Source organism: Bos taurus, chromosome 10, assembly GCF_002263795.3.
Source record: "Bos taurus isolate L1 Dominette 01449 registration number 42190680 breed Hereford chromosome 10, ARS-UCD2.0, whole genome shotgun sequence".
NCBI classification, from domain to species: Eukaryota; Metazoa; Chordata; class Mammalia; order Artiodactyla; family Bovidae; genus Bos; species Bos taurus.
In genome coordinates, this window is record NC_037337.1 from 9,911,752 (window position 1) to 9,939,454 (window position 27,703).

Below are 27,703 nucleotides of genomic sequence, written 5' to 3' on the forward strand. Positions count from 1 at the left end.
TCTATGTGTACATAGCAAATAATATGTAATCAATATCTAATACCATAAAAATAAATTCTATCTAAGCTTTTGTGCATATGCTTAGGTACATTTTTTTGTAATCTCAGTTTTCAGAGTCTCAAAGAGGTCTATGATTCAAAAACCTGAGGGAAAAAACCCCATTCCTCTGATTTAGATACTGACCTCGTGGAACACATAAAATCATGTCACAATAGTCCAAGAATTACATGGAAGAAACTCAGACCACAACACTTAGAAGAAAATATGGATAAATATTTGGCACATTGCAAGCTGAGAAAAATGGTTCTAAACGAAAAAACAAGAGGAAATAATAAATTAATTCAAATGGTCATTCTCTAGCTCAATTAAATATTTAATTTCAAATCACGTATATCCAAGGGGAAAATCTAAACTAGAAGATGAGGCTATTTCCAGATCTTCCCTCCCTGCCTTGGTCCTCCATTCTCCTAGTGGGCAAGAGGACAGGTCTTCTGACCCTCTGCAGGAAGCAAACAATACCCCATCCAATTTCTTAGCAGGGCTTCCACTGTAAAGACCTCTCGTAGAGGGTGAGCCACTGAGGACGATGTTGTTCCTCATATTATGCATATATATGTATATGTGTGTGTGTGTGTGTGTGTGTGTATACACACAGTATTTGTAAAGGCATTTCTTTTTTTTTTTTTATCTTTTATCTGCAAGCTATACTATCATTTTCACATAAAAGCAATCCTTCTCAGCCAGTCAAGATGCTCCTAGAGCTTCTGATCTCAGAGGTAAAAGAGGAAGATGGGCGGTACCTGATGGTGTTCCACACATCGAAGCCATCCAGAGGCTTGGTGCCATTTGTGCTGCCCCCCGCCAGCTTCACCAAGGTGGGCAGCCAGTCAGAAATGTGGATGAGCTCCCGGGTCTTCACGCCCTTCCGCTTCAGCAAGGGGCTGGCCACAAAGCCCACGCCTCGCACGCCTCCCTCCCACAGGCTCCACTTTCTTCCTCGGAGGGGCCAGTTATTGCCCCCTGCCAAAGTCTGTCCGCCGTTATCTGAAACACAATCAGGTCATGCCATGAGGACAAGCTTAATCACTAGACATGTTTAAGAGAAGACTTGGATGTGTCCTGTTATTAAATGGTGCTTCAGAGCTAAAAAGGGAAATTCCTGTTTCCCTTCTTCTGTACCAACTACCCTCTTCCCACCCAACACCACCCTCTGTCTGACAGACATAACCACGGGGCAGCACGGGACACATCTGACGGGAGACCATGGAATTCTCCCTGGAGAAAGCCACTGAAGAACAAGGAAGGCCTGTGAAGGGCACTGCTTGGGCTCTGCTGAGCACTGACTAAGATTCAAATGCACGCGTGCAAGTTTGTGTAACACAGGAGAATGAACCCAGGTAGGCAGAAAAGGAAAGTCAGAGTGTTAGTTGCTCATTCGTGTTCAACTCTTTGCGATCCCATGGGTTGTAGCCGCCAGGCTCCTCTGTCCATGGAATTCTAAAGGCAAGAATACTGGAATGCCCTCCCTCCTCCAGGGGATCTTCCCGATCCAGGGATTGAACCAGGTCTCCCACATTGCAGACAGAATCTTTACTGTCTGAGCACCATGGAAGCCCTCCGGATACACAAAAAGACACCTCTGAGTAAGTTTCACTTAGAAACCTAAAGCTCCTAGTGAGTGGGGAGAGTGAACCTTTTTATTTTCTTCCTGGAAAATTTTTCTAACATTTAAACTGGTCATGGAATTAACATTTGACTCCCTGGTGATTTGAACTCTTGCTTAAGTGTGAAAGTTGAAAACTTTGCCAGTGGGCTAAATATCTCGGCACATAGAAAAGTTGGGTGGAAAAAATAATTGCGAGAAAAATTCTTCCCTTCTTGACAAGATGGCAGGACAAAGCTGCATTGTGAGATGTGTGCCAGGGAAGAGAAGGTTTCTCTTCCAAGACAACTGAGGGAATAGAGGACACTGGGGGAGCCGGAGAAATTGCAAGGGTGACCTCAATATCTGACCAGCTGGGTGGGGCTCAGAGACAGAAACTAGTTGGGCTGTAGAAAATAAACATCATACTTCTATACACTGAGGTTGTAGAATCATATTATCTCCCAAAGTACCCACACGCTTAGGTGATTTTAGAGACATTTTAAACAACACTTATTCACATGTAAAAGTGAAGTGAAGTGAAAGCTGCTCAGTTGTGTCTCACTTTGCGGTCCCATGGATGGTAGTCCGCCAGGCTTCTCTGTCCACGGAATTCTCCAAGACAGAATACTGAAGAGGGTTGCCATACCCTCCTCCAGGGGATCTTCCAACCCAGGGATCAAACCTGGGTCTCCCACATTGCAGACAGATTCTTTAACCATGTGAGCCACTGGGGAAGACCATATATTCAGTCGTGTCCAGCTCGGCAACCCATTGGACTGTAGCCTGCCAGGCTCTTCTGTCCGTGGGATTTTGTTTGTTTGTTTGTTTTTTGTTTTTGTTTTTTTGTTTTGTTTTGTTTTGTTTTGTTTTTTTGTGGGATTTTTCAGACACGAATCCTGGAGTGGCTTGCCATTTCCTTCTCCAAGATTTCTTTATCTATTTGTTCTATAGAGCAGCTCTGTCATACTGCGCCCCCCCCACCCCCCCCACCCCCCGCCCATGGTTCATTTGGACAATAGTGGCTTTTAAGAATTATAATTATACCTCAATTAACCGTTTTCCTAAAAGCCACTATTGTCCAAATGAACCATAGGGGGGCAGTATGACAGAGCTGCTCTATAGAACAAATAGATAAAGAAATCTTGGAGAAGGAAATGGCAAGCCACTCCAGGATTCGTGTCTGAAAAATCCCACGGACAGAAGAGCCTGGCAGGCTACAGTCCAATGGGTTGCTGAGCTGGACACGACTGAGTGACTAAGCATGCACGCATAAAGAAATCTAACACAGAAATCAAGCTCTATCAAAGCCAAAGGATTCTCATGGAAGGAAAGAGAATCAGCCTTTGTTAAGCACCCACTCTGCATGAGGCACTGCTTTAATTTCACATTATCACAGAATCTGGAGTCTGATAGACCTGGAATTGAAGCCACTCACTAGCTGTGTGACCCAGGGCAATACACTGCCAAAGTTTCCTCATCTTTAATGTAGAGACAATCATTTCTACCTCATTCATATATTATGGTAGGAATTAAGTCACATCATTTATGACACTTGTCTGGCTAGGGACCTGGCACAACCTCAGTGCTCAGTAAATGGGAGCTAATATTTATGTTAGAAATTACATATATTTTCCAGCATCAGGGTCTTACATTAGAAAAGACCCTGATGCCGGGAAAGATTGAAGGCAGGAGGAGAAGGGGATGACAGAGGATGAGATGGTTGGATGGCATCACCGACTCAATGGACAGGCTCTGGGAGATGGTGAAGGACAGGGAAGCCTGGCGTGCTGCAATCCATGGGGTCGCAAAGAGTGGGACACCACTGAGGGACCGAACAACAATATTTATAACAATACAGATAGTCTAGGATTATAACTCTTTTGCCATGAAACAGAGTGGGGGGCGGAGGGGGAGAGAGAGAGATTTGAAAAAGCCCAACAGCCATTAACTGGCAAAGTTAGGATTCAAAGTCTGTGACTCCCAGGCACTTCCTGCCCCCAGAGCACCCTGCTCCTGATGTCCCTGGAGTGGAGCGGGTTTTTTAGGGACATTAAGTTTCACTTCCATGAGAAAAACGTAATAAACACAGTCCGTCTCAACCACGCGCACAGTTCCCATGACACAGCAGCAGGGCTGCTTCACGGTGATGGTAACTCCCCCTGGGGTGTCTCTGTTGCTGGTGGGCAGGAAATTCAAGGCTCTACTGTCAGGGGGCCTTTTGACCAAGCCCCTGACACAAAAGGTCTTTGCTTCTTCTTGGGCCTCAGGCAGGGAGAGGGAAGAGTCTTGAGCCATATTAGGTGAAGGGAGCGGTTCTTTAACACTGGGTGGTGACAGTCAATCTCATCATTTGCCGTCAGACTTCCAAGAACCTCTTCTGAAACCTCACATCTCTTCTTGACAAGACAAATGGTCATCCAAGCCACTTTGTTACACACACATTCTATTTCACATGAGCCTCTGACTGTGTGGATCATAGGAAACTGGGAAATTCTTAAAGAGATGGGAATACCAAACCACCTGACCTGACTCCTGAAAAATACGTATGCAGGTCAAGAAGCAACAGCTAGAACTGGACATGCAACAACAGACTGGTTCCAAATCGGGAAAGGAGTACATCAAGGCTGTATATTGTCACCCTGCCTATTTAACTTATATGCAGAGTACATTATGGGAAATGCTGGGCTGGGTGAAGCACAAGCTGGAATCAAGATTGCCGGGGGAAATATCAAAACCTCAGATATGCAGATGACACCACTCTTATGGCAGAAAATGAAGAGGAACTAGAGAGCCTCTTGATGAAAGTGAAAGAGGAGAGTGAAAAGGCTGACTTAAAGCTCAACATTCAAAAAACTAAGATCATGGCATCTGGTCCCATCACTTCATGCCAAATAGATGGGGAAACAATGGAAACAGTGACAGACTTTATTTGTGGGGGCTCCAAAATCACTGCAGATGGTGACTGCAGACATGAAATTAAAAGACGCTTACTCCTTGGAAGAAAAGCTATGACCAACCTAGATAGCATATTCAAAAGCAGAGACATTACTTTGTCAACAAAGGCCCATCTAGCCAAGGCTATGGTTTTTCCAGTGGTCATGTATGGATGTGAGAGTTGGACTGTGAAGAAAGCTGAGCACCAAAGAATTGATGCTTTTGAACTGTGTTGTTGTTGAAGACTCTTGAGAGTCCCTTGGACTTCAAGGAGATCCAACCAGTCCATCCTGAAGGAAGTCAGTCCTGAATATTCATTGGAAGGACTGATGCTGGAGCTGAAACTCCAATACTTTGGTCATGTGATGTGAAGAACTGACTCATTGGAAAAGATCCTGATGCTGGGAAAGATTGAAGGTGGGAGGAGAAGGGGACGACAGAGGATGAGAAGGTTGAATGGCATCACTGACTCAATTGACATGACTTGAGCAAGCTCTGGGAGTTGGTGATGGACAGGGAATCCTGGTGTACTGCAGTTCATGGGGTCACAAAGTCAGACATGACTGAGTGACTGAACTGATCTGAGACCCTACATGTTCAAAACAAGGGGCACCATCTTTAGATAAAGGGAATTCCCCCATGCTCCTTATTCTTCACTGAGTACTAGTCACCAATAACTATGCATCAGAACTTAAAAGAAGGTGCTATTCATGAGATACAAAAATACACTGGGAAAATGTATATAGTCTACCTGTGAAGTCAAGAATGTCGAAGACAGCACTCATTTCCCTCTGCTCTCTGCATTGCTATAAATCAAGGGTCCCCAGCATCTCGGATCTAGTGCCTAATGATCTGAGGTGGAGCTGATGCAGTAATAATAGAAATGAAGTGCACAATAAATATAATGTCTCTAAATCATCCCCAAATCATCCCCTGGACTTGGTTTGTGGAAAAACTGTCTTCCACAAAACCAATCCCTGGTGCCAGAAAGGTTGGAGGCCGCTGCATGATACTGGGTCAGTGCTTGTAGGAGACGCCTGTTGTATCCATTTTCGATAGATACACTCCTTTGAAATATTAGGTAATGTCTCTTTCAATTCCACCTATTTGTTAGAGCTCAATGCAAAAATGCTGGGTGATGACGATGACAGAAATAAGAGTAGAGGTGATGGGGATAAGGTGGGCTGGGTCTGGAATCTGATTTTAGGAGCAGTCTTGAGGTATGACTCAGGAAGGAAAATACTCTGGGCTGTAAAGAGAATTTGGCCTCCGCTGCTACTGTAGGAGCTGGAAGGTGTTTCCACGTCTTATTTGGGAGGCGTGGATGCAGTGAGTGTGGCTGTTTTTGCCGTTAGCTTCTGTGATGTTTTTCCCATTAGCAATGATGAGTGAGCCTATTATCTGCTATCAACGTGGCTTCCGCCATCATTTTTCTGAGAGCACTCCAGGGAGAAAGCGCTGTTAATCGACACACCTGCAACTCATTCTCTTGGCCTCCCCAGTCACGAAGCCAACTGCAGCGTCCACAGCATGAAGAGGACCATTCAGCTTTGTGAGGGACCTGGCCAGGAGGCGTTGGCCGGTAGTTGCCACTTCTCAGCAAAAAATTCAGACTTAGGCCTTTGAGAAATAGGGTACTGCCCATCAGTTCTAGTATAGTCTCACAAGTATTTCAAAGAGTTAGACATAAAAGGGATCAAACTAACAAGAATAAAGTCAGCTCACTTGAAAGAAGGTAGAGAAGGGGGTTTCCAATATTGTTAAGTCTGACATAAATTAAAATTCAAAAGGACATTAATGGAAGCACTACCATTTCAAACACGATTCTTTTCATTTTCTCTCCTCATTTTCTTTTGGGCAACAGTTAATCTTTGTTCTTGTTAAGAATTAATTTTCAAGAGAGATTTTTCTTGTTTCCTTTCCCAACTGACTTAGGAAAAACTTCCAAATCAAAATAAGATGACTCCAACTAGCATAGGAAGCTATGAAACATTTTTTTTTTTCAGGGAAAACGTTTTTTCAACAATGTTTTTGGCAGAGGAAAAACCTAATTATAAAATCTTTGCCGTCTAGCAAAGAAATGTCAAAATAAAACAAATGTTGTCATCTACAGATGGTAAATCTCACTTTATTATTCATTATTGAACAAAAATAGCTGTCAAAAAGTCATGGAAAAATGTTGGTTAGCCAAAGATCTGAGCAAATGCATTACGCATATGACAATGAAGCCTCATTCGCATTCAGCTGATAAAAATTAAGATGGAACCATGACAGCAACGTCGGTGTTGAGGACTCCTCCCCACGCAGTGCAGTGCTGCAGCATGGCTGTAGAAGGAAGGCTGCTCTGAACCGTCAGCGTATATTTCCATCTTGCTGCTCCCTGGGACCTTTCAACCTCGGCTAACCCAAGGCAGCCCCTCACTCTGACTTGGGGATCCTGGATCGAAATGCAAGGAGGGCTCCAACAGCCTTGCACCAGGGCCTGGACTTCCCTCTGAACAGGGCCGCCCACTGGCCTGCGACTTATGAGCAGACAACAGGATTTCCAAAGTCTAGAAGCCTCTTTGTCCCATAAAAGGACCTGTACTCATGGTTGATTCTTTTAGACTGCAAATTGGAGAGTTAATCTATGTTTAACCACGGATCCCCAACCTCTGGGACCTAATGCCTGACGATCTGAGATGGAGCTGATATAATAATAGAAATAAAGTGCACGATAAATGTAACACATTTGAATCATCTGAAACCATTCCCCTACCCACTCCTTGGGTCCCTGAAAAAATTGCCTTCCAGGAAACCAGTCCCCAGTGCTGAAAAGTTTGGAGACTGTGGATCTAAAGGACTGGGTAAATTCAATCTTCTCCTGGTAAAAGCTTCTGGAGAACATATCTACCCAGATACTCAATTTGCCATCTGATGCTCTTCTCTTTCCCTCCTGCCCTACATCCAACACATTCATTTCTGCCCAGTTGACCTTGAAAATGGACTCCAATCCACCTCCCCCTTCTCCAGCCCCATTGCCTTGGGTTTGGCACTGCTCTCACCTGGACTCTTGGGATAACATATGGAATATTTCATGTTATCATCAGAGGCAAGACAATGCCCCAAACCAATCAGGCCACGTGTGTGTTTCAAGATCTCTAACTGCTTCTCAATCGGCAAAAACCTCAAGCTTCTGTCCAACACCTAGAATCCCTCACACGTGGCTCCACTCTACTTCTGGGTCATCGGCTCCTGCCCATCTCCACAAAGCGTGCCCGTGTTTCAGCCACAGGCAACCTGCTTCCTGTTGTTGGAATTGAGCATGCTGACTTTGTGTGGGTTCCTGTGGGTTCCTTTGCCTAAAATGCCCTCCCTGTCTTTCCTGCCTGACTTCAATGTCGCCTTGCTGCTTTTTGCCTTACTCCCCCAGACAGTCTTTGTCTCTCCACTGTTCTCCTGCATGTTCGTTATACTTTTCTATCACACTTATCTCTGTGTGGTGTTTATTCATCATTCATGGTTTATCCTCTGAGAGAACTCTGGCTCTCCAGGACAAGAACAACGTCTCATTCTTGTTTGCATTCCCAGGACCTCGCACAGGGCCTGCCAGAGAGGAGGGCTGGAGAATTTGAGGACGGGGAGAGGGGACAAATAAGTGAATGGAAGAAAGGCCATCAAAAATGGAGACTGAAGACACTAAAAATTCACTCTTATTACCATAGTTTTCTGAGCCTTCATCCAGTCGCCCCATGACCTTGACTTTTAGGAAGCTGTTCTGCACACAGAGGCCGCTTATTTTACAGGATATTGGCAAGAGGCGCTCCTGGAACCCCATGAGGATTTAAACACAGCCAACCCACAAATACCGGAATTGTTTGTCCAATCTGGCACCCGATCACTTACACTGAAATCAAAGGGGGTTGTTGGACAGCATTGGAGGAAGCACGGTCCTGGCCTGGAGAAGAGCCCTCACTCACCCCCTTGAACAATTCTTTTTGGATTTCATGGCCCAGGGACCACTCCAGCTTTGGGGAAATGGAAGTAAATAACACAGACAAGGTCCTTTTACATGGAATGGGTAGAAAAAGAGAGATCTCAACATTGGAAGTAAGCAGTGGGTGGCTGGGCATGGTGGAGGAGCTGGAAGCAGAATGACAGGGCACAGCCAACCACCATCTGCGAGAGGGCCCAGACATGAGGAGCATGAGGCTCGAGGGCCTGGTTCAATTACATGCTAGATGGGACGTGTTCTGCATCGAGCTTCTTAATTAAAGACTAAGCGAACCGTGCTTTTAAGAACACTCTGTTGCCAGAACATAAGGAAAACTTGAGCTGAACAATAACTATATACAAACACAAAGATGTCTAGCTGTTTTATGACTAATATTATTTCTCCCTATCATTTCTATGGCCACATTTCTAATTTTGCAGAAGTGTACTCAAGGGATAGAGTTAAGTGTTGTGACTTTGGGCAAATTACTCTGTTTCTGAGCCTAACTTCCCCCATTTGAAAAGTGAAGATAACCACACTACCGACTTTAACACAGAGCCTGGCACAGAAGTAGTGCTTGATACATGTTAGCTATTTTCACTGATGGGGACCATCAAAGTATGCAGAGCAGCACAGGCTCCTAGCTGGGTGTTTATTAAACAGATGCTAGAGTTAGCATCAAAACCAGCTTTTGTAGGAAGAAAGTACTCCAAGCATAGACCCTCCCAGGGAGCATTCTCTTCTCTGTATGTCATTCCTTAAGAGTCATAAAAACACAATGAGTTGTGAGGGGTTTTGTCATTATGACTCCTTTCAGTTTCCATGAATTTAAAAAGAGCATGCATGCTCAGTAGTGTCTGACTTTTTGTGATCCCATGGACTGGAGTCCACTAGGCTCTTCTGTCCATGAGATTTCCCAGGCAAGAACACTGGAGTGGGTTGCCATTTCCTCCACCAGGGGATCTTCCCAACCCAGGGATCAAACCCACGTCTGAGTCTCCTGCATTGGGAAGCAGATTCTTTACCAATGCACCACCTAGAAAGCCCTAAAGAAAGCATATCAATTATCAAAGAAAGAGGTACAGTGGTCATACAGGTACAAATTTAAGGTACCAATTTAATTTGAATAACAGTTCAATTAAATTTCAGAAAAGGAATCTTTATTCAGACGCTCATCTGAATATTTGTAGGAGTTTCAAATGGTTGGCAGCATTCAGAGTAGATCCATGCTCTGACCCCCAATTCCTAGCCAGACATAATCAGACTTTACATCCTGATTAAAAGAATCAGCAAAGGAGAGTGTTCCTGCCAAGCTAGCATTAGGGGGACTCTGGCGGAATGGAATTGGCAGCCAGACCCCAAATAACTGAGACAGCCACCAAAAGAGCTGAAGATAAAGGAAGATGAATGCAAGGAAAGGGCGAAATCAGGAATGAATGGGGTTAAAAAGAAAAAAAAAATTACACGCAGTTGTAGTCAAAGATTTCCTCATTTTTACAGGGCTAATATCATTGCTTAATAATCCCAAATCGAATTCATATTTGGCTTTGGAAGGCAGTATATGAAAGAGCTGGACACGACTTAGTGACTAACCCATCAATATCATTGCTTATAATGTTGAGACACCAGTGGGATTTTATCTTCTCCTTTAAAACTTAAGGATGAAAAGTCTCAAAAATCTGTTGAAAGATTGAAAACATTTGGTCTCAAAAGTTAAACTGGAACTGGGAACTGAAAAACAGTGTCCTAATTTATTGCATATTGTTAGGCAAATAACTAAACTTTTCCCCGAAATTTAAATCATAGGTAGTCACAGATCTTGGAGATCCTTAAATGAAAGTTGTAAGTACAAGATGTTATGAGTCACTCTCACTTAGAAGGCAGGGCTAACACTAGCTTTGATCTTCACATTCTGGATCCCCTAACAAGTAGCACAGAAGCCCCATGTTTGGAATATTTAGGGCCAAGAAAAGTACTAAATGTTTATTCAGTCCTTTCTTACAGCTAAAGCTCTCCTTGTTTTTCCTGCAGTTTGATCTTGAAAGAAAGCTTGATTTTTTTTTTTATACTAATAAAGTTATGAATTTCAGGGCAAACTAAAATGTTTTGGCACCTTGACGGAGTTTCATAGTTTACTCACAATTATTTGACTCCCCTATCAGACTTGAAATCCCTTTAGGTAGCCAGATAATTTTTTTTTTTTTTACTAGTTTGTTTATCTGTCACTAATGTCAATCAAGAAGTGATAGATGAAAAAATATCAAAGAAGCACTTCAGAGTCCGGCAAATTTAAAGATAGCAAGAGAGAAGTGAAAATATCATCAAGAGGTAGAAAAAAGTAAAACTGTGGTTGCAAAATAACAAGTGTAATAACTACTTGTACGTGAGACATATGGAATTAAGGCCCACGATGTTTTAGAGAGAATGAAACAAGAGATAGCTCACATATTCTATCTGGGTAAGCATCAACTAATTTCTCTTTACATTTCCAAATATACAACACAAGTTAAGTATTCTTAATTTAACCCTGAAGCAGAAACAAACTAATTTTTTTGGTTCTCTACTTCAAAAGTAGTAAGATTTGCTTTTAGGGTTACTCGGAAAAACCAATAAGCTTTGTGCACAGGCAGTTTTGTTTTCCCAGAGCTCTACTCTGAAGTTTACTAACTGCTAAGGGATCTCACTGACACATGATTGTCTAATTATAGCGGGAGAGACCAAAAAAAAAAAAGACAGTCATGAGAACTCCTGCAATGCAGGAGACACAGGAGATGTGGGTTCGATCCCTGCATCAGGAAGATTTCCTGGAGGAGGAAACGGCAACCCAGTCCAGTGTTCTTGCCTGGGAAATCCCATGGACAGAAGAGCCTGGCAGGTCACTAAGTCAGACATGACTGAGCACGGCCACGGACCAACATCAATGATCCTCTCTGAAGAAGAGCAGAGAGTAAATCCTAAGATTTCTCATCTCAGGGAAAAAGTAGATTTCTTTTTAAAAACGTTGTACCTAGGTGATGATGGATGTTCACTAAATCTATTGTGCTAATCATTTAATGATGTATATAAGTCAAATCATTATGCCATACACCTTATACAATGCTGTATGTCAATTACATCTTAATAAAACATAAGATGGAGAAAAAAGAACAGAAGAGTGAAACATTTAATGGCAGAAACAAAAAAATCCTTCAATGTACCTAAATATTAAGAAGTTTGTTTAAAGAATTTCAAATGATGAACATATTTAAGACAGGTACAAGAACAAGATTCCTTTCAGATCTTCAGATGACACCTGATCCAAAGGCAGAGAGAGACACACTCCGAGTTCTTGGACTCCGGGTCCTCCTGACCATGTGAGGCGGGCAGCACCCTTTTTGACTGGGATGTACACAGTGAGAATGAGAAGAAATCCTGGTGACACTGGCCATCTCAAGCAGGTGAAGACAGGGCTAGCTCTTGGGAGTGAAGGAAGCTGGAGGAGAAGAGAATGTGTGGGGGGGCAGCCTGGGTCTCTGTGCTCAATGAGAGGCAAGTGGTAAAGTGGAAGCGTTTTAGCAGGAGACAAAAGGATGTTGAGAGAGAGTTCCGGCACCTGGGAAATGCAACATCTCCTAGGATTAAAAAAAAAAAAAAAGACCAAACAAATCCAAATAAATGTCCCTGAGTGACCACCATAGGCACCACGAAGTTCCTGCAATCAGATCCTAACTCAGGGCCCATTTAATCTCAGCCACATTTCTAATAACATGTATGATGGCTGGCTTCCTAATTTCCCAGCAGGCTAGAATCTGCAAATTAGGATGGTCCAGGCTGTTGGAGATGGTCTCTGCAGGGAGAGTTGACAGCCTAAGAATGAGGGAAGGGAAAGAAAAAATATGAATTTTAAAAGAAAAAAATATGATTTTTAGTTTTAAAACTAAAAACTATTTCCCTGTTTCACAAGGTTAAGTGATCCACATGGATGTATTTTAGGGATACTACTGAAAGAAGCATCACACAGTAACTAAAAACATTAAAATGATAACCTTACATCACTGAGACAGTCAGAGGCCTGTGAGATAGTTAAGGACAGTTTAGACCTAGAAAAATGTTTATAGCCCTTATTAATGTCACTGATCCCATCTATAGCAATATAAGGGGACCACCTCCACAGGTCATCTCTAGGTCACAACGGCAGGCACACACAGACTTCTACAATCCTGGCAAAGAGTTAAGCCTGAAGTCGGAAGAGAGAAAATGACGCCAGGCCAGAGTGCTTCCCAAGCCTTACGGCCCTACTGGAAAAGTGTTTTGAGACAGTCTATCAGGTTTTTCTCATTCCTAGTAATTCCAGTTGTCCTGTGACTTCCTTCCACCGAGGAAGTGAGCAGGGCATTCGGTGAATGGCCTCAGGGAAGGAGTCAGCAGACGGATGGGCTGCTAGGTTTAACTTCCATGATCACTCAGAGCCAGTAAGGGGAGGAGAGGGGAATGAAAGCAGAGCCAGAGGATGTGCTGTGGCGTTAGGAAGGTGCTCTGGGCTCCCGGCCTGCATCACAGGGTAGAGAGAATGGGAGATGTGGGCATCGGAGAGCAAGCGGAAACAGCCTGTATTTCCTGCCCCAGGGGAGCCTGGCGGCATGGGACAGGAAAGCAAGGTTCCCTGCATTTCCCCGTGCCCAGTGAGGTGTCCCAGGTGGCAATGGCTGGGGGCCTTGGAGGCCCTCAGATCACAGTGTGGCAGAGACTGCAGCCCCGCTGATGTGCAGCTTCCTTTTGCTCCTGAGAAGAGCACATATGCAGCAAGAGAGCCCGAGTCTGCAGGCAAGCAGGCTGCAGCATGATCTAGATGGAGGACACACAAAGACCAGAGAGGGATCTGGAGGTTTCTGCAGACAGTGAGCAGGATGGTGGCTGTGGACCACAAGCTCCCCTCAGCTGCAATATTTTGGTTCCTGGTGGGGAGGCAGACATGAGACAGAGACACCTCGGATTAACTGAGTTGATCTGAATGGACTGAAAACAGGATGCCTCTAAGCAGAGCTGGGACTCTGACAGGACTAAGCCTAGTTATTTGGTGAGGGTTGCAGGTGGTGGGGGGGAGCAAGTTACACTTTGCACGTCTACCTTTGTGGATTGACACCTGTGATTACCATGCACATACATGAGCACTGTGGCTGGACGCCCTGTGCTGGATGGGTAGAATAGTTGTGTTAAATTACTTTGCAGGTGAGACAGAACATGAATATGTTTTCACTGTTGTGGTTGTTTTGTTTTTATTGTGGATACGATAATATATGACCTGCCTGTGGGCTCATTCACAGACTTTACGTTTTTACCTGATAACAACTATAATAACTGGGAAAGTTCTGAAATAGGGCAGGGGAAGTTTCTACATCATGGTTCTCAAGTCTTTCAAGCCTAACACCCCCTTTTTATAACAAATATTTTGTCATGCTCCTTTGACTGCCCTATAGTGGAATTCATACCTATTATATTTTCCAAAATAACTCTAAATGTAACATAAGGGGAAAAAGGCAACTGATAATAAAATAGCATGTATTTCATATGAAAACATGAGACATAGAATACATAGCAAAGTGGTTAGATAATTACATGGACTATATATGAACACACTTGGACTTAAAGGAGGCCATTCTACACTAGAAGCACAGAAGAATAAAAAAGGGAAGGAATGAACACGAAAATAAAAATTAAAATAGCTCTTCCAGAAAACAGAAGCCTAAACTTCCTAACTCATTCTTTGGGGCCAACATTACTCTGATTCCATAGCCAAAGACATTACAAAAAAAAAAAAAGAAAACTACAATGAACAGACATGGAAAAATCCTCAATAAAATTTTAGTAAATCAAATCCAGCTATATATAAAAATGTTAATACATGATTGTATTCGGTTTCTATGGCTTCAATAACAAAGTACTACAAATTTACCCACTTAAACAACACAAATGTATTCAGAGAATCAATTCCTAGGCAGGTTGATAAGAAGTCAGGGGTCCCCAAGGAGAGAGGGGTCTGGAATTCTGAAGGAGGAAGAAAGGACAAGCATTTTTTTCCCTCTACATTCCTTAGGATTATATAACAATAATGTACCCTGCTTGAGGACAGTCTCTGGAAAAACCCTTCTGGCTAATCCTGTAATCTTAAAATGTAAATTATGGGAGTGGGTCTAGTAAGGTCTTTCGGAGAAGGCACTGGCGACCCACTCCAGTACTCTTGCCTGGAAAATTCCACGGATGGAGGAGCCTGGTAGGCTGTAGTCCATGGGGTCGCTAGGAGTCGGATACTACTGAGCGACTTCACTTTCACTTTTCACTTTCATGCATTGGAGAAGGAAATGGCAACCCACTCCAGTGTTCTTGCCTGGAGAATCCCAGGGACAGGGGAGCCTGGTGGGCTGCCGTCTCTGGGGTCACACAGAGTCGGACACGACTGAAGCGACTTAGAGGCAGTAGCAGCTAGTAAGGTCTTTACAACCTCCAGACATACTTTTGATTCATTGTAATAACTAATTGAAAGAATATAACTCCATTGCTAACACTAGTGAGGGGGCACTGTCCATCCCCCTTCTGAATCTATGTCAGAAGCTTTCTCTATCTCCTTTATATTTTAGTAAAACTCTTATTACACAAAAGCTCTGAGCTATCAAGCCTCGTCCCTGGCCCCGGATTGAATTCTCCTCTGGAGGCCAAGGATCCCGGCCTCTTTCGTGGTTCAGCAACAACCTTTCAGTATCATCTTATAGTTCTACAGTTTAGAGGTCTGAAACAACAATCACTGGGCTAAATCAAGGTGTTGCGATGGCTTCATTCCCTTTCTGAGACAACAGAGGATGATCGCTTCTTGGCCATTTCTGGTTTGTAGAGGTGCCAGACTTCCTCGGCTCAAGGCTTTCTTCCTCTAAAGTCAGCAATGGCGGGTTGAGTCTTCCTCATTTGGTAATGCTTTGACCTCCTCTTTGTCTCTCTCTTCCACGTTTAAAGACTCTTGTGATTCCATTTGGCCCAATCAGGTAATATTCCCGACTTAAGGTCAGCTGATTGGCAACCTTAATTCAGTCTGCAATCTTAGTTCCCCTTTGCCATACAACATAAGATATTCACAGGCTCAAGGCTTTAGGATGTGAACATCTCTGGGGGAAGAGAAGGGAATATTACCCTGCCTACCACAATCATGATGAGCAAATGAGGCTTATCCTAGGATGGCAACCAAGTTTCAAATAAAAGAACAATATTGGGAAAACTACACTAACCAACTTCCAAGACCTCCTATAAAGCTACAGTAATCAAGACAGCTTGGTATACTAGAATTGTTGTCTTTGTTCAGTCACCCAGTCATGTCCGACTTTTTGCGACCCCATGGACTCCAACACACCAGGTCTCCCTGTCCCTCACCACCTCCTGGAGTTTGCCCAAATTCATGTTTAAGGCATTGGTGATGCCATCCAGCTATCTCATCTCTGACACCCTCTTCTCCTTCTGCCCTCAATCTTTCTCAACATCAGGGTCTTTTCTAATGCGTCATCTGTTTGCATCAGATGATCGAAATACTGGAGTTTCAGCATCAGCATCAGTCCTTCTAGTGAATGTTCAGGATTGATCTCCCTTAAGATTGACTGGCTTGATCTCCTTGTTGTCCAAAGGACTCTCAGGAGTCTTCTCTAGCACCACAGTTCAAAGGCATCAATTCTTTGGCATTCTGCCTTCTTTATGGTCCAGCTCTCACAATTGTACAGGACCCCTGGGAAGGCCATAGCCTTGACCATATGGACCTTTGTCGGCAGAGTAATGTCCCTGCTTTTCAACACACTGTCTAGGTGTGTCATCGCTTTCCTGCCAAGAAACAATCGTCTTCTGATTTCATGGCCGCAGTCACCATCCACAGTGATTTTGGAGCCCAAGAAGAGGAAATCTGTCACTACTTCCACCTTTTCCCTTCTATTTGCCATGCAGCAATGGGGCTGGATGCCATTATCTTAGTTTTTTTAATATTTAGTCTTAAGCTGGCTCTTTCACTCTCCTCCTTCACCTTCATCAAGAGGCTCTTTAGTTCCTCTTTGCTTTCTGTCATTAGAGTGGTATCATCCACATATATGAGATTGTTGATGTTTCTCTTGCCTATCTTGATACTAGAATAGGAAGCCTAAGAAAAGAACCATGCTTAATTATTATTTGATATATAGCGAAGGTGCCAAATAAGTCAGTTGAGGAAAAAGTCTTTGCAATAAATGATTCTAGAGTAGTTGAATATCTATGGGGGGGAAAAGGACCTTGATCAATTCCTGCTTCACAACATTTGGGAAAATTAATTAAAGATGGCTCATATTTCAACTCAATGGTAAAAAAAAAAAATTAAAATATGAGCAAAGGATTTGAACAGATATTTCTCCAAAGAAGATACATAAATGAGCAATAAGCACATGAAAAAATGTCCAGGGGGATGCAAATGAAAACCACAAGAGATACCACTTCACATTTAATAAAACGGCTATAATAAAAAAGACAATGAGGAGTGCTGGTGAGGATATGGAGGAGCGAGGCCCCTCATACACTGCTGGCAGGAATGTAAAGTGGCACAGCTGCTTTGGAAAGAGCTCAGCAGTCTCTCAAGAAGTTAAACATAAAGGTACCACATAACCCAGAAATCCCACTCCTAGGTGTGTATTCAAAAGAAATGAAAACATATATCCACACAAAAGCTTGTGTATAAATGCTCATAGCAGCATTATTCATAATAGCCAAAAAAAGTAGAAAGACTCAATCTCCATGAGTTGATGAAGGGATAAGATATATTTTCAGCAATATACAGGGAAAAAAAGGAATATTAATCAATGAAAAGAATGAAGTTCTGACACATTCTACAATATTGGTGAATCTTGAAAACATTATGCTAATGAAAGAGGCCAGATAAAACAGGTCATATATTGTATTTTTCCATTTATATAAAATGTCCAGAATAGGCAAATCTATAGAGACAGAAAATAGATTAGTGCCTTCCAAAGGCTAGGAAGAAGGGAAAATGGTAATGGATATAGGATTTTTTTTTTGTAGAGAAGATAAAAAAATAAACTATGATGTTGATTGTACAACTCTGTGAATATACTAAAAACCACTGAATTAATGGTAATGTGAGTTATATCTTAACAAAACAAAGCTGTATGAGAAATAAAAGATGGATCTAAAACCTAAATGTATATGCTAAAACCATACAACTTTTATAGAAAAATATAAGAGAATATCTCTGTGACTTGGAGGTCGGCAAAGGTTCTTAAAATCAACAGGTTTTATAATACATTTGTGTATTAAAATTGATAAGATCCATAATGGCGTAAGACAAGGCAAGGTGATGATAGAACTTCAAAGGCAGAATAAGCAGTGGGTGAAAGTATGGCTCTGGTCAGCGGGGGGATCTCACTGCAATTAAGCATCCATCCTGCATTTTTTGCCCTTTGGATGAGAGGTGGACTAAGGGGAAAATCCTACGTTCAGGAAAACCCTTCCTATTGTCACAACTATGTCTACAATCTGTTTCATGGAAATGGTCCAAGCCTGCCCACACCAGGTGTATTCAGAGTACAGGCAAGGTACATCACTTCGCCAACAAAGGTCCATATAGTCAAAGCTATGACTTTTCCAATGGTCATTATGAATGTGAGAGTTGGACCATAATGAAAGCTAAGCACTGAAGAATTGATGCTTTTGAACTGTGGTGCTGGAGAAGACTCTTGAGAGTCCCTTGGACTGCAAGGAGATCAAACTAGTCAATCCTAAAGGAAATCAACCTTAAATACTCCTTGGAAGGACTGATGCTGAAGCTCCAATACTTTGGCCACCTGATACGAAGAACTGACTCTTTGGAAAAGACTCCAATAATGGGAAAAATCGAGGGCAGGAGGACAAGGGGGCAACAGAGGATGAGATGGTTGGATGGCATCACCGTCCACGGTATCACAATGGACATGAGTTTGAGTAAACTCTGGGAGGTAGTGAAGGACAGGGAAGCCAGGCTGCAAAGAGTCGGACACGACTGAGTGACTCAACAACAACTACACAGGCAAGGCTATACGTCAGTTCACCAAATGTGATTCTTCTGGACAGGGAATTCTCAACACCACCCTAGTTATCAAAACCCAGAGCTTCTAGGACATGGCAGATGCTTTGTTATTACTTTCGCCAAGCCACCAAATTGACCTTGCTTCTTTTAAAATTAGTAGATCTCTCCTGGATTCAACATTTGCCTCTTACAGACACCAGCTTTTTCTACCTCAGTTTTTTCATCATGGCCTTTGTGGTAGGTTGATGCTATAAAACATATGCCTGGCATGTGAGACACAAAATTCTTTTTTGGAAAACTTTTTGTATGGACCTGAAGAGACTGTTTTATTGTTTAATCCATTTTTGACTTCCTGCAAGTTTAAATGTGGAATCAAGTGGAAAATGACTTCAAAACAGATAAGAGATTACATGAATCTTTCCATACTCCATGTAGTCATAAAGATATATTAACCCTATCAGATATGAAATACCATGCTCGTGATTTATTTTTTATTTTCTGATTTGTGTATGGTAAAATTCACTTATTTGGTGTGTAGTGCTATTCATTTTGACAAGTGAAGTCATATATGCAGCACCACAATTAAATGTGAAAATTAATAAAGGGAAGACTCACTAAAATGGAGTTGGAACCAGAAGGGGAAGTTCTCACACAGTACCACTTCCGGTCAATTACAGGAAGAACTGTCAATTACAGACCACAATAGAATAATCACCAGCAGGAAACAACCATCAAAGACAGACCTTAAGAGGAAAAGATGTACACTGTATCTCTTACAAGAAATCAATGATCGCAACAACTCAGCCAATGAAAGACCACAAACATCTTAAACTCTCCCTTTTCTCCAGCAGACTTTCATTCAAAACAACCCTTCCCAACTTCTTTGTCTTTATAAAATAATGTTCCTCTCCTTTGTTGGACGTGTCTATTCTTTTGCTATAGCTTGCTTGTCTTGAATTTGCAGTTCTTTGCTATTCTGGAGTAACTCATTTTTTGCTGGTAAAAGAACTTTTAAGGTCAACACAGATACAGAAAACTCCATCAACCCAGAATCCCTCCCTAGTGCTGTCTCTCCAGAGTCAAACCCTCCACCCCACTCTTAATCCCTGACAACCACTGACTGCTTCTCCATCTTCAAAGCTCTGCTTTTCCAGAATGTCATATAGGAAGAATCATACAGTGTGTAACCTTTTGTAACTTTTTGCAGCTACCCGGGAGATAGTAAAGGATGGGGAACCCTGTTGTGCTGTAGTCCATGGGGTTGCAGAGAGTCTGACACAACTCAGGGACTGAACACAGATAACGTAACCTTTTGAGTCTGGCTTCTTGCAGAAGTACAATGCATTCAAGACTCATGCATGTTAGTGCATGTATAATGGTTCATTATATTGCTAAGTAATAGTCAACTGTACCGATGTCCTATAATTTTGTATATCTCTTTACTAGTTGAAGGACATTTGAGTTTTTTCCAGTTTCTAGCAATTAACAATAAAGCTGCTATTAATATGTGGGTATAGGTTTTTGTATAAACATGTTTTCATTTCTCTTGGGTAAATTCCCACAATTAGAATTTGTGCTTTCAAGATATTTTTTCATCTTTGGTTTTCAGCAATTTGATTACAAGGTGGATGAGGTTTTCTTCACGTTAACTCGATTTTATTGAGCTTCTTGAACCTATACATGTATCTCTCACCAAAATTGTGAACTTCTCAGACTTTATCCCTTCAAATTTTTTTTTTCCTGCACCAATATTTTCCCTTTGTTTCTGGGACTCTAATGACATACATGTTAAGCCTTTTGATAGTATTCCATAGGTCCTTCAGCTCAGCTCAAGTCTTCTTTTCCCTGTCTTTCACACTGAGTAATGTCTGTTGATCTATACTGAAGTTCACTGACTCTTTGCTCTGTCATCTTCATTCTGCTGCTGGGTCCATAGCGTGAATGTTTCATTTTCGGTACTATCCTTTTCGGGCTTCCCTTGTGGCTCACCTGGTAAAGAACCCACCTGCAATGAGGGAGACCTGACTTCAATCCCTGGGTTGGGAAGATCCCCTAGAGAAGGGAAAGGCTATCTACTCCAGTATTCTGGCCTGGAGAATTCCATGGACTGTATGGCCATACGGTCGCAGAGTCGGACATGACTGAGCAACTTTCATTTTCACTTTTTGCTGTACTTTTCAGTTCTAAAATTTTAATTTGGTTCTTCTTTTCCCTTTCTACTTCACTCAAGAATTTCTATTTTCCCATTCAAGAGTATTCAACTTTATTTCATGGAGAATGCTTATAACCAACCTAGTTAGACTTAGAGTACAAGGTTCTTCTTGTCTACAGGCAGTGGTCCTAATGTCGGCTTAGTTTTTGAAAGTCGTTGCTATGATGTTTGGGTTTGCCCAGTGTGTGCCCAACCCAGGGGTTAGTCTAGGGTTCAGCACTGGTTTATACTGCAGATGAGTTCTGGAGTCTTTGCTTTGCTTCTTTGGGTCTGTGTGACACATGAGCAGCCTGGAGCTGGGACTTAAGTCAGTTCACTCACAGAGTCAGGGGATCCTCTTTCCCAGCTCTTTCTTCTCTGAGATTCTCCTATACTTTCCAGCCCCCCGAGTTCCCTTTTCCTGGCTCTGCTGGACATAAAGACAGGCTTTTCTCAGATTTTAGCTCCACAGAAACACAACTGAGGTTGTCTTTGGGAGCAAAGCAGCAAAATAAACAGAGAGAGAGAGTAATAGGAACCTCCCACTATCCTTGGATAAAAGGGGCCCCTTTCTCCCTGGTCCTCTGGTCAGAAAGAATCTTCTTTTGGGATTTTAGGAGCCCAAACCCCCACCACCAAAGCCAAGCAGATCTTCAAGTGGGGCTACCTTGAGGCAGGGTCAGGAGAGAAAAGAGAAAAAAATAAAAGGAAACAAATGAAATGGAAATTCTCCTATGTTTGCCATCAAAAGCATTCCCCAAAGCTCTGGTTAGAAATAAGGGGGTTTCACCTGGAAATTTCGCTGCCAACACCTGCTACATAGTTCCACAATTCCATCAGCCCTTGGGTCAAAGCCCAGAGACACAGGAGTGAAAACAAAGCCCACAAAACTGACTTTGGGGGTGGGTGATGCTTTGCCTCAGCCCGGTCACCAGCTGCCTGCTGTTGCTTCCTTTTCAGGTGGCCCAGGCGGTTGTCTTCTGTACCGTCCAGAGATTTTAGCTGTGGTCCATGACACAGACAGGCTTTTTGTGGCTGCGCCATGCTGCCCAGCGCCAGAAGGGTACATACATGACTTTAATGAGGACAGGCCCATGGGACCTGTGATGTCTGATTTTGGGTTTTTTGGTGTTTGTTCTTGTTTTGCTGTTGTTTTTAGTTTGGCCTGAATTAATATAGAAGCAAAATGAACAAGACCTCATGTCAGTTAAGAATAAAAAGAAACCTATTATTTGCAAGGCCTTAATTCAGCATCCCTCAGCGCCCATGACTGCTGGTTAGCATTGTGAGAAAAGACGATAGAGGGTTCAATACATGGTCCTCACGCTCGAGGGACACTGTTCATGGGAAGCCCGGCCCAGGTGAAAGACACAAGACTGTCCACTATTTGCATTAAAAAGGATACAGAGAAAAGAGATGAAAGCCTGGGAATCAGAGAGGGTGACATGGAGGCCACTCAACCCCTGGCCAAGCCTTGATGAAGAAAAGCCATATTCCACCCGAGAGACGGGGGCTTGACAGAGTAATTATTCTTTCAAAGTTGGCTTTGTGCCTTTTTATTACACACTGAGTGTATTTGCCCAGAGGAAAACTAAGAGGTGGTTTCTCAGGGCATTTTATTACTCCTGATCCTGTACTTCCCTCAACTCGGTAAAAAGCATTTCCAGGACTTTGGTTCAGAGTGAAGACTGGAGGCTGCAGTGAGTCATGGGATCTTTCCTGGGGAGTCTTGAATTACCACAGACACAATTCTCAATAATGGTTGTAACTCAGCTGGTTGCTGGCATTGTTCGTGTGCTTCAGCTGAGTTAAAACACTCGGAAGTTTATTCTTCATATTTGATTTGGGTTTATTCCTACAATCGCAAAGGCAGTATCTTCATTCTAGGACAGCATCTATTACACTTGAAAACGTTTTTTTGTTAAGTGTTCAGAAAGGCTTTGCACCGAGAGCCCCTGTGAGCAGACAGCCGCAGAGGAGGAGAGGCCGTGGGTAGAGTAGGCGCACAGGTGGCCAAGTCCATTGTGAGTTTTCACTCGCAGCTGTGTGGAAAATACCTATGCTGGTGACTCAACATCTCTGGATTTCCAGCTTAAAATTACAGCGCGGAAGAGCACACTTTGAACTGCTAAGCATATAGGGAGGCTGGTGGACTTCAGCCAGAGTTGAGCCCATCAGCCTCCAGGCATCGCAATACAGATGGACAATTTAAAAAAGAATAAAAGGAATTCCCGTCACCCTCAGGGCACCAAGCATGGTACAGGGATCGCTAGCCCTGCAACCAGACCTGTGGTTGACAGCGGTACTGTATCTATTGCCAGTAATAGAAATCTGGCTTCCTGTCTGTGTGACTTAACCCTGGGGTCTTGGTTTTCTTTTCTGGACTGAGCTGTGCTCAGATCCAAAGTGATTCCCTGGCCAGCCTGCGGGGATCGCTCGTCAATGGCGGGACCCGTGATGGCATCACATTTGGGGCTTTTCACGGCTCGGTCTGCGAACGCTACCATTTGTAAAGGACCTTGCCTGTGTCCCTCTGTCCCCATTCCCCCACTTCCACCCTCCTCCTGGCTGGCTGCCGGGACTGTATTTTGTCGCTTATCTAACACAAAATAAACAGAACAATCTGGAGCTAATTTAAGTGGTTTACCATATCAGGATACAGCTGGGAAAGATTTTAAGAAAAAGGCCCAACAGGAACAATAGTGCTGTGAAGTTGAGCGGCGGCAGAGAGCACAGGAAGGCGGCTTCAGACAGCCTGGCAGACGGCTGTCAGCCACTCCAATAACAAGCCTCGGAGCCAATGAAAACGGGCAGGGTCTGTCCAGGCCGCTCAGCCGGAACCCTCACAAGGAGAACGGGATTCGAGGGCGTTCTGAGCTAATGCTCAGGTGTCAGGGCCACCAGCCTCCCGGGAGCCCGCGGGCTGGGCTCCCAGGCAGCGGGGAGTCAAGAGGAACTGCAGATGAGGGACAACGCTTCACTGCTGCACGACACTGGCCAAGACTTCTTTTCTTTTTGACGTGTGTGCATACACACTGGCTTTATCCGGACTTAGGAATCCAGCGAGGCCCCGCGGAGGAACATATGTTTTTGACATTGGCTTCTACTACTCTGCAGGCTGCTTGTCTTTTTATTTTAACTCTTTGGGGGCCTCTGGCTAGACCTTGAATTTCCTGGTGCAGTTTGACAGAGGAGAGAGGGCTTGAGGGAGTTAAAGCTATGTGCTGCCCTTGAAAGAACTTGCAAAAGCTTTCTATCTTAAAACAAACAAACAAAAAAACCTCACTTGGATCAAGCTTTTGACAAAAAGTCCACCAGTTAGGTGAACAGCATGGTCCCGAAGGCAGCGACATTTGGTGCCAAGAATACTGGACTGGAAGACTCCTAAGGCTGGCAGTCAGCAGGCTTCTGGGTCCAAGATTCCGCACTGAGGACCAGACGCCCTTCTCCTCTTATTCTTCTTCTAATACACGATATTAGCTTCTGCTTACACCTTCTTCCAGAGAGCATTCAACTTAGTAAAAATATCCCTCTGACAAGAACAACCTTTGGGTAAAATGGGAGGCAGTTTCATTTATTTGAGGGTAACTAAAAAAAAAAAAAAATCATCCTTGTCTATGTTCTAAAGGAAGAAGAATGCCATTTAGAAGATTCAGTTAAAAAAAAAAAAAAATAGGACTTCCCTAGTGGTCCAAGGGTTGGGGGTTCTCCTGTCAATGCAAGGGACATGGGTTCGATCCCTGGTCCAGGAACATTCCACATGCCATGGGGCAACTAAATTTGTGTGCCACAACTACCGAGCCCATGCGCTGCAACTACTGAAGCCTGAATGTCGAGAGCCCAAGCTCCCCAGCAGGAGAAACCACCACAATGAGAAGCCGGTTCACTGCAACCAGAGTTCAGTTCAGCTCAGTTCAGTCGCTCAGTCGTGTCCAACTCTTTGCGACTCCATGAATTGCAGCATGCCAGGCCTCCCTGTCCATCACCATCTCCCGGAGTTCACTCAGACTCACGTCCATCGAGTCGGTGATGTCATCCAGCCACCTCATCCTCTGTTGTCCCCTTCTCCTCCTGCCCCCAATCCCTCCCAGCATCACAGTCTTTTCCAATGAGTCACCTCTTCACATGAAGTGGCCAAAGTACTGGACTTTCAGCTTTAGCATCATTCCTTCCAAAGAACACCCAGGGCTGATCTCCTTTAGAATGGACTGGTTGGATTTCCTTGCAGTCCAAGGGACTCTCAAGAGTCTTCTCCAACACTACAGTTCAAAAGCATCCATTCTTTGGCGCTCAGCTTTCTTAACTGTCCAACTCTCACATCCATACATAACTACTGGAAAAACCATGGCCTTGACTAGATGGACCTTTGTTGGCAAAGTAATGTCTCTGCTTTTGAATATGCTGTCTAGGTTGGTCATAACTTTCCTTCCAAGGTGTAAGCGTCTTTTAATTTCATGGCTGCAGTCACCATCTGCAGTGATTTTGGAGCCCAAAAAAATAAAGTCTGACACTGTTTCCACTGTTTCCCCATCTATTTGCCATGAAGTGATGGGACCAGGTGCCATGATCTTCGTTTTCTGAATGTTGACTTTTAAGCCAACTTTTTCACTCTCCTCTTTCACTTTCATCAAGAGGCTTTTTAGTTCTCTTCGCTTTCTTCCATAAGGGTGGTGTCATCTGCATATCTGAGGTTATTGATATTTCTCCTGGCAATCTTGATTCCAGCTTCTTCCAGCCCAGCGTTTCTCATGATGTACTCTGCATAGAAGTTAAATAAACAGGGTGACAATATACAGCCTTGACGTACTCCTTTTCCTATTTGGAACCAGTCTGTTGTTCCATGTCCAATTCTAACTGTTGCTTCCTGACGAGCATATAGGTTTCTCAAGAGGCAGGTCAGGTGGTCTGGTATTCCCATCTCTCAGAATTTTCCACAGTTTATTGTGATCCACACAGTCAAAGGCTTTGGCATAGTCAGTAAAGCAGAAATAGATGTTTTTTTGGAACTCTCTTGCTTTTTCCATGATCCAGCGGATGTTGGCAATTTGATCTCTGGTTCCTCTGCCTTTTCTAAAACCAGCTTGAACATCTGGAAGTTCACGGTTCACATACTGTTGAAGCCTGGCTTGGAGAATTTTGAGCATTACTTTACTAGCGTGTAGGATGAGTGCAATTGTGTGGTAGTTTGAGCATTCTTTGGCATTGCCTTTCTTTGGGATTGGAATGAAAACTGACCTTTTCCAGTCCTGTGGCCACTGCTGAGTTTTCCAAATTTGCTGGCATATTGAGTGCAGCGCTTTCACAGCATCATCTTTCAGGATTTGAAATAGCTCAACTGGAATTCCATCATCTCCACTAACTTTGTTCATAGGGATGCTTTCTAAGGCCCACTTAACTTCACATTCCAGGATGTCTGGCTCTAGGTCAGTGATCACACCATCGTGATTATCTTGGTCATGAAGATCTTTTTTGGACAGTTCTTCTGTGTATTCTTGCCATCTCTTCTTAATATCTTCTGCTTCTGTTAGGTCCATACCATTTCTGTCCTTTATCGAGCCCATCTTTGCATAAAATGTTCCCTTCATATCTCTAATTTTCTTGAAGAGATCTCTAGTCTTTCCCATTCTGTTGTTTTCCTCTATTTCTTTGCATTGATCGCCAAGGAAGGCTTTCTTATCTCTTCTTGCTATTCTCTGGAACTCTGCATTCAGATGCTTATATCTTTCCTTTTCTCCTTTGCTTTTCGCTTCTCTTCTTTTCACAGCTATTTGTAAGCCCTCCTCAGACAGCCATTTTGCTTTTTTGCATTTCTTTTCCATGGGGATGGTCTTGATCCCTGTCTCCTGTAGAATGTCACGAACCTCAGTCCATAGTTCATCAGGCACTCTATCTATCAGATCTAGGCCCTTAAATCTATTTCTTACTTCCACTGTATAATCATAAGGGATTTGATTTAGGTCATACCTGAATGGTCTAGTGGTTTTCCCTACTTTCTTCAATTTCAGTCTGAATTTGGCAGTAAGGAGTTGATGATCTGAGCCACAGTCAGCTCCCAGTCTTGTTTTTGTTGACTGTATAGAGTTTCTCCATCTTTGGCTGCAAAGAATATAATCAATCTGATTTTGGTGTTGACCATCTGGTGATGTCCATGTGTAGAGTCTTCTCTTGTGTTGTTGGAAGTGGGTGTTTGCTATGACCAGTGCGTTCTCTTGGCAAAACTCTATCAGTCTTTGCCCTGCTTCATTCCGTATTCCAAGGCCAAATTTGCCTGTTACTCCAGGTGTTTCTTGACTTCCTACTTTTGCATTCCAGTCCCCTATAATGAAAAGGACATCTTTTTTGGGTGTTAGTTCTAAAAGGTCTTGTAGGTCTTCATAGAACCATTCAACTTCAGCTTCTTCAGAATTCCTGGTTGGGGCATAGACTTGGATTACTGTGGTATTGAATGGTTTGCCTTGGAAACGAACAGAGATCATTCTGTCGTTTTTGAGATTGCATTCAAGTACTGCATTTCGGACTCTTTTGTTGACCATGATGGCTACTCCATTTCTTCTAAGGGATTCCTGCCCACAGTAGTAGATATAATGGTCATCTGAGTTAAATTCACCCATTCCAGTCCATTTTAGTTTGCTCATTCCTCTAATGTCGACGTTCACTCTTGCCATCTCTTGTTTGACCACTTCCAATTTGCCTTGATTCACGGACCTGACATTCCAGGTTCCTATGCAATATTGCTCTTTACAGCATCGGACCTTGCTTCTATCACCAGTCCTATCCACAACTGGGTATTGTTTTTGCTTTGGCTCCATCCCTTCATTCTTTCTGGAGTTATTTCTCCACTGATCTCCAGTAGCATATTGGGCACCTACTGTCCCAGGGAATTCCCCTTTCAGTATCCTATCATTT

The 27,703-nt window shown here is 43.2% G+C and overlaps 1 protein-coding gene across 1 annotated transcript in view; it reads right to left on the reverse strand.

The window, feature by feature from the left end:
* ARSB (arylsulfatase B) overlaps nt 1-27,703 on the reverse strand; it is a 180,723-nt gene that overhangs the window by 88,543 nt on the left and 64,477 nt on the right. The window contains 1 exon segment of the mRNA NM_001101175.1: nt 801-1,044. Coding sequence (NP_001094645.1) covers nt 801-1,044 — 244 coding nt within the window.